This window comes from Eptatretus burgeri, chromosome 8 (genome assembly GCF_056783735.1).
Source record: "Eptatretus burgeri isolate ZD-2024b chromosome 8, Ebu_testis_v1, whole genome shotgun sequence".
Classification (NCBI taxonomy): domain Eukaryota; kingdom Metazoa; phylum Chordata; class Myxini; order Myxiniformes; family Myxinidae; genus Eptatretus; species Eptatretus burgeri.
In genome coordinates, this window is record NC_140968.1 from 46,888,086 (window position 1) to 46,903,257 (window position 15,172).

Genomic DNA, 15,172 nt, shown 5'->3' on the forward strand with positions numbered 1-15,172 from the left:
AGAGATAGCTGTTAGCCTAACGGAGGCTCATCTACCCCCTTTCCATAGGGACACATTGGCTTGGAGGTGGACAATTTATTCACACCTTTGACTTACAGGTCATTTGATTAAGCACACCACAGGCTTTTCCTGAGCAGTTATTCTGACGGTCAAATACTGCTGTGGATCATTTACCTTACCCACCTATTTTTCATCGACGTTCGACACCCACCTCTTTCATCGACGTTGCCGTCCACCTTTTTTCATCAACGTTGACGCCCCATTTGGCAGCTCTGTGGATGCTGGCTGGCTCTTATTCGTGTCAGGCTGAACGGATAGGTGATGGTTGTTGTTGACTTTTTATGAGCGCTTCACGTTTTCGCTTGGTAATTCTGGCAAATGTCTGCTTTCTGCCATTTGTCCAGCACCACAAACATGGCATCGTAAACCAGACCTGTGCTGATTTGGGGATGCATCTCGCTCTGGTAAGGAAGGAATGATCACGAGATTGACTGTTGGTCACATGCAACGATGCGCCAAAAGGCAAGGTGGATTTGGCTGAAGTCTGTTTGTGGCTCGGCCCAGACTGGCCGCCTATAAAAAGGGCGGGAGGACTTTTTCGGAGAGTTTGTTACAGCTGGGTGAGAGTTTTGGTGACGGTTGGTGAGCTGCTCCAGTCAGTTGTTCCAGTCAGACAGTTTGTGACAGTTGGTTACAGCTTCTCACTGCACCACGCAGGGCCTCAGCACCTTACAGCTTCTCAAAGTGCCTCAGCACCTCGCAGCTCCTTGCAGCTGTCCGTTGGTGGTGGCTCCTGACGGTGGGTGAAGTTTGGACTGATAATGCTGGTTCTGCTCGAGACCTGCTCTTGGCATACCTGATTCTTGGCGTCCCTGGTTCCTGGGGGTGACGACGTGACGTCGATTGGTGTTCAAGCCTGTTTGCAGGTGGGTGCACGGCAATGCAGGGTGCTTGCAACGGACCAAGGCGTGCTCACACATTTCAGGACGTTGTATTTGACGTACGATGACTTCTGCCTTGGTTAGCGAGACTGGATTTCTTTCCCCCGAATGATCTGCTGGGTTCCCTTGTCTCGTGTTCATTGTAAAGTAAGGCATAGTGATAAGCATCTGCTCTTTGTCTGTTTTTCTATCAATGCCTGATTAATTCTTTATTTGCTTGAGATTATTTTGCTTGATTTGAATTTACTTATTTTCACCATAAAGAAATAAAAAGTTCTGCTTATTTATTTATTTTTTCTTATTTATAAATTCCTTGTTTCAACCTATCCGTGTTTGTCCTTTCCTTCCATTGATCAAGCATTGTTCGAACCTAGATAGACTGGGAGGAAATTACCAAACTAATTGACCTGTCATAGTCGGCACGCACCAGCGGTTAAATCCTCGGCCGCCCTAATTAAGATCTAATCAAGTTAAGATTGGTGCATCGCTGAGGGTACGCTCCTCATTCAGAAAAGCACGTGACCTCCAGTTAAACGGCAAATCAGACAGTGGACACTGGAACTTGTGGTTCACTGATTGGTGTTCGTGGTTCCAAAGCAACCCACGACCCACCGTATTACGAAGTTAATTGTGAGCGGTGGTCCCAGGTCTAGCTCTTCCGAGGAGAAACGGAGATTAAACCCCTCATAATACAGTCGGTACTCGTGGCCGTAACAATACATATTTGTGTGTGTGTGTGTGTGTATGTATGTATGTATATGTATATATATATATATATATATATATATATATATATATATATATATATATATATATATATATATATATATATATATATATACATATACATATCCTGATGAGTAAAACTTGGATTCAAACCCATGACATTTACAAAGTAAATCAACGGTGATATTGAAGTACAAAATTATTATTATTATTCATCTCTCTTATACAGCACATGGCTGCGAAAAGCATCATTGCCTTTGGGATGCATGGCAGTGTCGCTGATGCAACGCCCCCTGTATGTTCGGGCAGGAATTTATAATTTGCACAGGGTGCTGGGGATAGTTCACTGACTCTTCATTATGGACGCTGTGATTTTTAACATTGACCAACTAATGCCAGCAGATGGGACACCAAGTTTAGCGTACATCCGAGGGACGGCACACACAATGGTGAATCACAGTGATTTATGAATCACCCTTCCTATGAAACACCAGGATGACAGTTTGTATTGCTGAGCCAAGATTCTAATGGATCAGCCAAGTTTGCATACATCTCGCTTGGCCATCCTGCCAGCCCAAGTTCAAAATGATGTTGAAGTTTGTATTTATTTTACTTGCAAGTGTTAGAAAGATGTATGAGGAAATAGAACACAGATTAAATTTTGCTTTTCCAAAACACCTGTGCACAGCATACATTTGGCCAGTACTTTTGTCACTTGGAGAAAAGATGTTGCTGTCAAGAAAGGTGGGGCCAGACAGTACCCATCCCTCCTTCACAATATCTTCCAGGGTGATGGCTACAAATTCATTACTCTGAACATTTAGACCCGAGGGCCCGCTGGCTGATGATATTGAGGGCAATTTCAAATGAAAAATGTTCAGTATGCTTTAACAAATAGAATACTGTTTTTGAAAATGCAATATATAACGGAGTTTCTGAAGTAGAGAATAAAAGTTTGGAAAGGAGAAGGGGTTGGGAGCAGATATCACCCCACCTTACTCTACAGGTTTTCTCAATACAATGTATACAGACTTTAATATTCCGGAAAGATTAAGGAAATAGCAGCTAGAGGGTAATACCCAACAGATGGCATTTGCGGATGATAGAACGATTGCAAGTCATCAGTGAGCTGTTATCCAGAAGGTAGTGCAGAATGACAAGACGGTATAGTTTTTGATGTATAAAGCCTGCATACATTTTATTGAGACACCTTGTATTCAATGAAAGGTTTTGACCCTTGTGAACCAACCGATATATAAACCGTGTGCAGTGGCCAATGCGTTAAACCTGGGTATGTGGAACTCACTGTGTAGGCTTCCATTTGTTGCTTTCACTATATGTGCAGTGATTCACATTATAGGTAGGCCACATTTTAAATTTCTGACATGTGTGACTGCATGTGTGTGCAGTACTTGAGGTGTTAGCCTTTGTGGTATGCATAATGTTTTGGTCCATGCACAGTCCATGATGTATAAAGCTTCTTGTGCATTGCCTGAGATGATCAATATAATCGCTCCTGTATGCATCACCCACCCCTCCATGTGTCCCACAGCATTGGTTTGTTTGGTGTTTATGCTGCTTGCACTGACATTCACTCAAGGCTCAGGAAGTTACTGGCTCTCTGTTTTCAACGACTTTGCCGGTTCTGTGCCACTCTTATTTATTACATTGCTGGAAGTCCTCATTGTTGTCTACGTTTATGGATTTGAAAGGTAACACCAATAATCTTAGATTTCTGCATAACTTATTGGTGTAATCCATGGAAAGAATAACTTTTTTTTAACTATGATTACACATTTTAAACAATTAAACGATTCAATATAACGGTTGAAAAGAAAAATGTGTTAACCTCCAAAATATCACAATTGACATCCGTGTGTGTGTGTGTGTGTGTCCTCCATAACTCCAAAACCATGAAACCTTCCAGCCCAAAACTTTGCATGCAAATGAAGGGAACTCCAAGGAAGTGAAAGAGTGAAAATTGGGTTTTGGATTAATTAAAACACCACTTTTGAAGATAATTTAGGGGGTGCTCATCACAAAAACAAACAAACAAAAAAAAGCCTTACAAAGATGGTGGCATGTCATCTTGATCAGCCATCTGTCACATTGCTGGCATCTTAAGCTGCCATTTTGTTCAGCCTTCTCAACAATTCCTTGACTTGTAATACGCCGCAATGATTTCTTCACAATAAAACACTCAAATTTTTTTCCCTTTCCTCACTCATATCATCGAATGCCTGTTCGTCATAGTTACGAATCGCTGTACACATCAATCACTTTTGGAAGTACTATAGTTTTCAAATTAGAAACTTGGAGCGATTTTATGCATTATATGATACAATTTTCCATGATCTACTCTCATGGACTAATTAAAGTTTATCGTGGAAATGTAATTTCGGGTTTGGGGATCGGATTTTGTGGACTAAATAAGTGTCCAAATCTGGAGTGAAATCTGAAAATGGGAAGAAATTAGCGATGTTTTTGTTTTTCCGGGTGTGTCCCATTTCCCAATCAGCTTGCTATCACTTGCCAAGCCAGCCGTTCCTTATCAACCATTTTGTTGGAGTGCTTGTTTCAGTGTTGGCGAGCACTCTACAAGATTCAATCTCAAAAAGCTTCCATGGCAATACAGTCGACAGCACTGTAATTGACTTCAACTGTTTTGTTGGAGTGTTTGCTTGAGTGCTTAAGCTACTTGGCAAGTGCTCTACATGCTGCTTGGTTGTTCGTTTTCAAGCCATTGTGATACATGCCAAAAGTATTGCACTGTTCCTCTGCTAAACACAACCAAATATACTGTACATTGATCGATGTACAAAGTTCAGGCCCGTGGTATCATGCAGTGTCTTGAGCGGTGCCTCACCTGCTGAAATTGTGAAATTTTTTATCACATGACATTGCACTGTTTCACCTTTTTGTGCGATCTGCTTTCATTATACCACCAGTAACTTCAAAATAGATACGTATAAAAAATAATGTCCGTTGACCTCATTTTCCGAGTTCCACCATGTTGGTTCGAGTTGTGAAAACTGAAAAGCATAGACGTGACATTATGTGTTCTCTGTGGCTTGATATATTTTTGAATTGAATTTTGTGAATTTTCCACTTGAATTCCAATTTTAAAAAACTCTGTTTAAAGTTAAACCTATGTGTTTGTCATTTTGATGTAGTGTGTGTGTGTGTGTGTGTGTGTGTGTGTGTGTGTGCGTGCGTGCGTGCGTGCGTGCGTGTGTGTGTGTGTGTGTGTGTGTGTGTGTGTGTGTACATGCAAGTTGCTGCTCTTCCCTGCTGTCTTCACATGTGGGTGGGTTTCAGGAGGTGAAACAGATATCTGCCAGGTCTCAAAGTCTCTGTGTGTGCATGCGTGCATGTGTGCATGTGTGCATGTGTGCATCTGCGCATCTACATATGGGTTTCATAATGTGGAATGGAGTCCTCCCAGGGTGGGGTCAAAGTATCCACGTTCATTTCGCTAAGGGGTCACGATTCACGAACCAAGCTGTGAAGTTTTCTGTTTTCAAAGTTTTGTGCCGAAGGCTCTCTTCAGGATCGTTACTGAGCCAAGGACGGCTTCCAACTGCAGTTCGTTTGTTGTGATATTCCCAGGGATGGTTTGTAATATCTCTGTGAGGTTCTTCGTCATCATTCTCGTAGCTCCAACTTTCACTGGAACAACTTTGGCATTCTCCAGCTTTCAGGATCTTTTCACTTCATGCTTGAGATCTTGGTATTTGGTCATTTTCTTGATTTTTGCATCGTTAGTCCAAAATCACTGGTGTTAAAGCCTCAATTAGCAATGTCTTCTTCTCTTTTTTTTTGCACCTAAGTATGATATCTGGTCGCAACGCTTTTTCAATGTTTACGCCGGATGGGATCATAAGGTCGTACGTGAGCGGTACTTCAATGTTTTCAGTGATTGCTTTTGGTTCATTCTCCCACAAATTTTCTGGAACTGGAATATCAAAGTTTTTGGAGATGTGCGAGTGGATTACTTTACAAACTCTGTTGTGTCATTGTGTGTACAACTGTTCTGACAGTTTTCTTTATTTTTCGTGTTCGGTCATTAAGCGTCACATATCATTCTCCTTGCTAACCCCACTTCCACCCCTCACCTGTCTTTGTTTTTATTTTTTCCTCCTCTCCCCACCCTTTTCTCTCACTCTGTCCCCTCCTTGCTCCCCCTTCCTCATAAAATGCAGCACTCTCCTCCCACACCTCTGTCGCTCTCTCAGTGTGTGTGTGTGTGTGTGTGTGTGTGTGTGTGTGTGTGTGTGTGCGTCTCACACCCCTCCCTCCCACAGTGAATAGCAACGTTTGGTGAGATATCGCTCACCCCACCTCCCCCTTACTCCCCTTTCTTTATCCTCTCTGCCTTCCATTCCCCCTATCACCCTCCACCTGCCTCCTCTCTCTCCCTCCTTCTTTCTACCTCCCTCCCCCCCACTTGCCCTATCAGTGAAGAAAGATGGATTTGCTAGGATAGATAAATCAATATATATATATATATATATATATATATATATATATATATATATATATATATATATATATATACATATATATATATATATATCTTCTTCTTCTTCTTTCGGCTGCTCTCGTTAGGGGTCGCCACAGCGGATCATCCGTATGATCCGCATAGTGATTTGGCACATGTTTTACGCCGGATGCCCTTCCTGACGCAACCCTGGTCGCCTCTTACGACACAGGGATAAGGTACACCTATTTTAAGCGGGGTATACACCGGCCCAGTATACTGGTACTCATTTCGCCGACCTCGGAAGGATGACAGGCTGAGTCAACCCCCTGGTGTATTAATTCAGTGGCCCAATGGGGCTTGAACTCAGGACCTTTTGGATCCCAAGCCGCTGCCCTAACCACTGTGCCAACACCAGGCTCATGGATATATATATATATATATATATATATATATATATATATATATATATATATATATATATATATATATATATATATATATATATATATATCATAATGGCTATGGTGGTGGGCTTACGATTCTGGGATCCTGAGTTAAAATACCACCCTCCTGTTGAATTAATACCAGGTGGGGTTGACCCAGCCTGTCATCCTTCTGAGGTCGGCAAAATGAGTGCCATTTGCTGGTATCCTGTGTCGGAGTGGTGACCCGTCCAGGATTGTGCCCAATCGCCAAGGAGACTGCTGATGCAGCACCAACCCTCTGCACATCGTATGGTCCCAATGGATTGATGGATATATGTGGTGATGACCCATAACCTGTCATTCTCTTTGCTGAACCTCCCTCCTCCCCTCACCTTTCTCTCCTCCTCCTCCTCCCCCTCCTCCTCCCTGTCTTTCTCTCGCTTCCACCGCCATTCTCGCACCCCTCCCAGAATGTAGAGCGACTTGTGGTGAGGCGTTGCTTTACCGCCCTTCATCTCTCTCCCTTCCTTCCTATCTCCTCCTCCTCTTTGCTCCCTTCTCTCTCTATCTCTATCTCTATCTCTATCTCTATCTCTATCTCTATCTCTATCTCTATCTCTATCTCTATCTCTATCTCTATCTCTATCTCTATCTCTATCTCTATCTCTATCTCTATCTCTATCTCTATCTCTATCTCTATCTCTCTCTCTATCTCCCCCTCCCTTCGCTCCTTCCCTACTCCCCATAACCCCACCTCACTTTCCCCCCCACTGCCCCCTTCCTCTCTTTATCTCACCTCTTTGTCTCCCCCCCTCTCCTTTTCTCTTATTATTCCCGTCAGCAAAGTGACGGTTGGTATTTGTTTGTATTAAATTAGACAATTCTCCGTTCGTATGTATGTATAATCAGGAAATCGTGTTAAAAAAAAACAAAAATACAGGGCAAGCCCGGTCTCCACCAAATTTTGCATACGTGTTGGTAGTACTTCGGGTTAGGTCATGGGCACAAAAAAATCCCTCCCACCTCTTACGGAGGGCGGGGGGGGGGAGGGGGATGAGTTGCCAATATCCTAAAGGGAGCGGGTGTTTCCAGTGTCCGTATTCGAATACAACACTTAAACAACATTTTATTAAATAACATAAAATAAATAAAACTTGAAATATATTGACAATTATGATTTGTCCGAGTGTTCCCCTCTCCCACTTCCCCCCATATCCAACAGGGTAATGCAGAGGTACCAAGCCCAGTCGAGACAACATTTACCTCTGAACTGTCTTGCCTGGGTTTGATACATGATCCGATCATAAACTGTCAGGTTTGTGCTTCCCAGACAGGGCACTGAATCACAAAATGCAGTCTGTCAGATGAACATTACGCTGGGTGTTCTGTCTGCTGGCATTAGTGGGTGAACAATAAAGTTCCCACGATGTCTTTGGCAAAGAGTAGGCGAGTTATCACCGGCGTCCTGCCCAGATTACAAAACCCTGGTCCTGTCTAAACTGCTCGTATTAAGTGGTCTCTGTAACTATCAAGTGTTCCTTGCCACAAGTTTGCTTGCAGTATGGTTGCTGTCTGGGCATCTTCTCCTACACCATAAACAAGTTTACACACCAAGACTGTTCACTTGTCCTGTGTGAACAAACCTTTTGGCTACACATGGCAACTGTAATATAACATCCGCCACCCTACCCCTCCTATCCCCTTCTGGGTTACTCAGTTGCAGAACATATGGTCCCCATGAGGTCATCCAAATATTGTATAGAGACAGAAAGGTTTTGGGATAAATTGAGAAAACTAAGAAAAAGAGAGAATTGTAGGAAGAAAGGAGAAAAGGAAGAGTACAGGAATTTGGGAGGAAGACAAGAAAAATAAAAGGAGGTACATACTCCAACTGACCATTGGATATGACAATTCCACACTGTAACTTTTGGGTGTTGGTTTATGCTGTCAGCCTGGAGAGATCCATCCCTGCAGTAAGTGTCTCATGAAAGCAAGTGGCCTTTTGTCAAATTCTCATCACTCTAACCACTAACATTTAAAGAGACAGTTGGTATGGTGATAAGAAATTCACGAGGGGGGGGGGTGTGTTCTTTGACAACGGTGAAAGTGTGACAATCTAAACTTAGTCTGCTTTCCTTGTGCCAAAATCCCGCAGGTTCAGCAAAGACATGGAATTCATGATCGGCCGCAGACCTAACTTTTTCTGGAAAGCAACCATATGTGTTATCAGCCCCTTGATGCTGGCAGTCGTATTTGTGGCCTACATTGTGGACCAAGCAATGAGTGCCTTAACATATGACGCTTGGAACCCACATTCGGTGAATTCCTGTTTTCTAATTGCAATCCTTTGAACGATGATATGACGTAATTTTGATTTGATGTACCATATTTTTGGTGATGGTGATGCCAAGGCAGTTTCTGGGTCGTTTCTTATCCTGGGTGGCAAGGGTTATACCGGGTGGTGTCCCATTGCCTTCCCAGCATTGTTTGTCCATGCTCTATCCTTTTATATGCTGAGCTTCAAGCAACTAAGCAACACGTACCATTTTTAAACTCTTTGGTATGAGTTGGCTGGGATTTGAACCATCGACCGCCCAGACTGGTTGATGATGTAATACCTTGCAGATATTCCAATGGACGTGATTTAGAGATGAACAAAATCGAATGCCCCTTAAGATCGTTCCAATGAGATGAGATGCACTTGGTTCAGTGTGATGATGAAAAGGTTTTTGTTTTGTTGTTTTTTTTTTTTTTTAAGCAATGTGAAACCAAGTCTGTCATTTGGATGCAATTGCACTGCCAAACCGCTTTTGGCTTTTCTGACAATGTCTTTGTTTGTTTCCTTGTTTCCTTTTTGCCTCGTTGTATCAGGATTCATTCCCAAAACTCGAGCCATTGTATTATCCTGCCTGGATGATCTTCATAATCGTATTAATCTCTGGAGCTGGGGCAGTGTTTATTGTGGTCGCAGCTCTTGTGCAGTGCCTGAGGGGAAAAACGAAAAGACCCCACATCCCACCACCTTCTGAGTATGACACAGAAACTGTTCAACCTTAGCCTGGTTGCTTCAAATGAAGCCAATAACTTGCAAGCAAATCTCTCAGACCTGATGTGTCACAGTTGTTTGATAATTAATCAAACATTAAATGTGGTCTGATTACATGTTGTTGCTTCTTGAAATTCTGATGAAAGTTTATAATTGCAAAGACAAATCACCATTTGCAATGACAGTTAGTTGTACATGTGACTCGTATGACTAAGGTTAAGGTTGGGGGTGATAATGTTTTTTTATTTATTATTATTATTTTCACCTCCAGGTGGACTAATGTTATTGATCACTAGCAGTGATCCCCCGACCTTGCCCAGTGCTGTTCTAATCCCATCAGCATTTTAAAGAAATCATTTTTTTTCTTCTATTTTTTTTGGGGGGGGGGGGTCTAAATCGTTACCCTACACCCACGAAGGAATGGGGTATGGGATCATTTAATATTACCTTTTATATAGCTGCAAAGGTTGAGGCACTATAGAATGATAAATAAATAAAAATCCACTTACAAAGGCTTGAGCACTCTCGAGCGATTTATTAAAATAATTAATTTTTTTAATCCAACACTTTTGTGTTTTTTTCAAAAAAATGTTTTTGCCAAAAATACTCCCCAACACTTTTGTCAAATTTGACTCTGAAAGGAACCTATAAAAGTTTAACAAAGATCCATTTGGCCATCTCTGAGAAAAATGGCAACACAAACACACACAGATAAACATATCTCTTTTTGTACAGATGTAAAACCATGAAATTAATCTTGCCAATCATTTTGTGCAAAAAATTAAATAAATAAATAATAAGCAATAAATCCACTCCATGTGGCGATTGAATACCTCAGACTTAGATTAAAGCACCCACGTCAACTTTAGTGGGTGTAGCGAACAATTTGAGGAATCCTTTATAAAACAGCTGTCATCAATTAACATAAACTTCAATATTTAAAAAAAAAAAACATACATTATTAAAACATTATGTATACATTCCTTGGAAATACCAAGTTAATAATTCAAATACAGCACATTATATTGTGGAACAATCAGTTCTGAACTGAATAATCACACTACATGTATGAGGGTCGGTACGAAAGTAATGGCTCTTATTTTTCAGTTTGTAACCAAATCGTTGTAGAAAAGCAACATGACATCACAATGAAAGGTTTGTATCTGGCGCCCATTTAAAGATGAACGACACCGTGGTATCACACCACGCTTTAAAAATGGCTGCCCCGCGAGATGTGCATTCAAAGAAGATAACGGTTATTGAAATTCTTCCTGCAGAAGAGGTTCCTCCAGTGGATATTCATAGGTGATTAAAGAATGTGTACGGTGACTCTACCATTGATGTGAGTAACATTAGACATTGGGCAAAGCATTTCAAGAGCGGGGTTAACAGATATCCACGCCGAGCCTCAAAGTGATTGGCCTTCAACCCATGGTGGTGACACCAGAAAACAAGACTCGGATTGATGTGATCATTACAGTGCATTGCGGTTGACGGACACGATATGGAAAAATAACGTCATATTTGCTGCATATGTATGCATAGTTCCTGTAATTTTTATTGTAATTGCAATTATATTTCGTGAGAAATAAAATAAGAGGCGTTACTTTTGTACTGACCCTCGTATGTAATCAAAGGAAAAACCAAATACTGCATTGGAGTCATCAGGAGGAACTTGGATGGAGTTCGGGTTTCAGCTGCTACTCAACTACCCTCAAATCCATTACCACAACTTTTGGAGCAGCTGTGGCAGGTTTTTCTTCTTTTGATTGTGGTTTCAGTTTCTTTCTTTCTTATTTTTGTTTCCCATATGCACAATCATTTTCGAAAATGTGCACTGTGAGTGAGTTTTCCTAAAGCTAATATAACACTAAAAGATAAAGCTAATCTATGCCTGGTGTTGGCTTAATGGTTGGGATGGTTGGCTTTGGATCCGAGGGTCCTGAGTTCAAATCTCGCTCAGCTGTTGAATTCGTACCAGGTGGGGTTAACTCAACCTATCATCCTTCCGAGGTCGGCAAAATGAGTGCCAGCATGATGGTATACTGTGTCGGAGTGGCGACCCATCCAGGATTGTGCTCAATAGCCAAGGAGACTGCTAAAGCAGCACCAACGCTCTGCACAGTGTGGTCCCAATCTCCTCCTCTCCTAACACCACACCAACCTCTGTGTGCTAAGATTGTATCCATAAATTGAAATTGTTGTGAAGATTTTATAAAGCCTTTAACACCTAAAATTGTTCCCACTTTCTCATGGGGTTGGCCGATGTTTTTCATGAACCGGTTGGCCCGGTCTGTCGTTTCATTGAGTAGGTTAGAGCAGGAATTTGTAATGTGTTTAGGGCAGTAGCGATAATGTGCCGACTCTTCATAAAGTACACCGATAAATCTTTGATGCCTAGTCGAACGTGCATCTGAGGGACGGCACACACATTGATCAATCGTCCTGCCTGCGAAACACCGGGACGACAGTTTTGAGCCGAGCCAAAATTCAAATCCAGGCGAGACAGCTTAGAGGTGAGTGTGCTTACCTCTCAGCTATCCTACCAGTCTATTGTAGAAAAGGAAGTTCATAAAAAAAAAACAAAATAAGGTCATTTTTCTTAACATTACAAAAGGATTTCACCATAAAACGACCAGATTGATTCCAAGGCCACATAGACCAAGCCATGAGGAGTGACAGAGAGAGACTGGACTTTTCATATTGCAAAGGAGGAAACATGAGAGTGTCTGATTGAATCTGTAATATAAAAGGAGCTCGGTCTCAGCATGCCTACCCGCGTCCATCCATTCCTGCGGCCGTCTGTCAACAATTGTCCTACAGGAGATACCACTAATCAAGCAATAACGGTACCCCCGACACAGTAGGCCATGCAGCATACATGTATGTGTGCATCATAGCATGCATTTACACGCATACACACATGACACATACAATGTGCTTCATATCACGCATGCAGCAGTATGCGACGTGGTTAATTTACATCAAAACAAAATCTCTTCCTCCTTTATCTTCTTCTTCACTTTTAATTCTTCTTGCATATGGCAGCTTAGTGACCATGTAGCTATCATTTTGTTGGGGCATGGCTGTGCCACTGATGCTGCGCCCCTATACCAATACACCAGTTCTGAGTTCAATGATCTCAAAAAGAGGACAGGCTGAATCAACCCTCCCTGATGTTAATTCAGCAGCAAACAGGGCTTAGAACTCAGGACCCTACAATCCCAACGCAGCCACCCTAACCACTAAGCCAACACCAGGCTTTCACTTTTAATAATTGTGAGTCTCATTCAATCCCGTTTCTCGATCATATCCATGAGATTCAGAAAACGCTTGCTGTATTCAATATTCCATTTTATTTATACAACAGTAATATACTGCCCTTTCAAATAGTACTTCTGATTATATGCTGCCTTTTAAAGCAGGTCGCTCTACTTGCAACACAGGTGAGAAAAAGATATGCACAAAAAAAAAAGCAACTGATATTACAATCATTTATTCACACGATTTTTATCGCTCAGATGCTGGGCAATCTGCAAACGTGATGCTAAAAAGTGCCAACATGATTACAACAGCAATGGGCAACACCAGGTACCATACCCCTTGTAGTGTTTAAGAAAATGGAGGGTATCAATGAAATAGATTGGCTGAAAGCTTCTTTTTTCTTTACCAGGATGGACAGTGATAGAACAAGGGAGCATAGCTTGAGAGTTCAAAAAGAGTAAAGAGATCACAACAGGAACAGTAGATAGGTTGGAAAAATACTCCGAGAAACAATGGGCATAGAAGGGTACAAGGATATCAGCTGGATATGTAGTTCAAGGCTCCAGACCAGTTTGTGTGATATGTGGCTGTTGTGTGCATGTTGTGGTCTGAATATTGGGATATTTAAAAGTAAACAAGGACAAATGTGTCCAAGAGCCGTGTCCTAAAGGTTTTGTCTTCACCAGAAGAAGAAGAACAAGAAGAAGAAAAGAAAAAAAAAAAACAACTTCCGATATTTCGTCATGTGCCTTGATTAAGCCAATAGCGAGACCCGTCACAGTGTATTTACGTATTTACGAAATATAGTGTATTTACAAAATAAATAATGTATTTACGAAATTACAGTACATTAAGTGGAATAATCTTTCAATAGTAACGTGAACTTTTCGAAACGTTAAAGCAAATGTCCGAATATATTTAAAAGTTCATGATAGACGCTCTCAAAAGGCACCCTCAATGCGAGGATGCGTACAAGTGTTTAGTATTTAAGGAGATCCGGATCCACTATATAAAAGAGCTGTGTCCTAAAGGTTTTGTCTTCAGAAGAAGAAGAAGAATGCGGAGCTATACTAAAAAATTAAAAAAACTTTGACATTTTCTATAGTTTTGTGAAGGCTGTTATCCAATTCAGTAAACAATAAATTGATTTGTTAGGGTTCTTTGTGTGTATTCCTTCCCTTTTAACATTTATACATTTTCTTCACTCACTCTCCACCTCTCTTTACCCTCCTACACTACCCCATCACTGTGTTATCTGGTTTATATTAAGTTTCAGGGTGTGGGATGGGTGCATGCATGATGGGGTGAGTGGCCTCCTCTCGTGCCTACATTTTCTGGTGTATCCTCACAAAGGAATTTATTTAAACAAGCTCAAGCAGAATCGGTTTAATACAAATTGAATAATGATCCCAGTTCAAGGAAGATTCAGATTTTTGCCAATAAATGTGCCGAACGAGGCATTCTTACTCACTTGCAGTCATAACAGCCTTTCCAGTTTATCTAAAATAAAACAAGGCATGTGTCAGTGCTTGGTGGAGGGAGTCAGAAAGGATGCGGGCTCTGGCAGCAGCAAGTGGTGACCTCATCGTGAGGAGACGCTTGATCATGCCTCTTCCACATACTCGCATCTTGACAATGAATTTGGTGACTTGCCGGGCTATTCCAATTCCAGCACCAAAATGAGTGCAGTGTCCTAAAATTATCTTTGGTGCTGAAGGCAGTTCCAAACATCTGATGGATACTCATGGAGAGTTGAATGGGAACTTGAACTTTGGATCTTGCTTTCTCAAACTATTCATACAAGACCACTTTACTGTTTCAGGAGCTCAATTGCAAGGTACGTCGGAAATTAATGTATTTTTTTTTCCCAGTGCTACTATGTTTGTTGGTTTCGTTTATCCTGCTCGCACCGTCTGGTGCAGAAGGTGCCGAGGCACTATAATTGGCTGGAGGTTACAATCCCGGATGGGTTGCCCCTCCAACGCTGGATACTCGACTAAGGATGCAAGAATGTGGAACTACTCTTCGTGAAGGACATCGTGGGGTCGTTAATATCCACCAACTAAAAATGATGGCAGATGGAACACCCAGTTAGCGTCCATCCAAAGGACGATGCACGCATTGATGAATCACCCTGCCTGCGAAACACCAGTGACAGTTTAGGCAAGTGCGCTGTTATATTTGTACTGTATGGATTTGAAGTATGTATTTTATTTTTTTCCCGCTAATGGATTCCTAATATTGGACTGTGTAATGACAATAAAACAACGACATGTAATGCACAAAA

At 41.6% G+C, this 15,172-nt stretch overlaps 1 protein-coding gene across 3 annotated transcripts in view; it reads left to right on the forward strand.

Annotated features, from left to right (window-relative positions):
* LOC147021666 (sodium-dependent neutral amino acid transporter B(0)AT1-like) overlaps nucleotides 1-9,737 on the forward strand; it is a 61,380-nt gene extending 51,643 nt beyond the window's left edge. For all 3 annotated transcript variants that reach the window (XM_085891886.1, XM_085891887.1, XM_085891888.1), the window contains 3 exons: nucleotides 3,220-3,379; nucleotides 8,731-8,893; nucleotides 9,447-9,737. In XM_085891886.1, coding sequence (XP_085748012.1) covers nucleotides 3,220-3,379; nucleotides 8,731-8,893; nucleotides 9,447-9,632 — 509 coding nt within the window. In that variant the 3' untranslated portion in view covers nucleotides 9,633-9,737. The remainder of the gene's footprint in view (nucleotides 1-3,219; nucleotides 3,380-8,730; nucleotides 8,894-9,446) is intronic.
* Nucleotides 9,738-15,172: the final 5,435 nt, after the last annotated feature.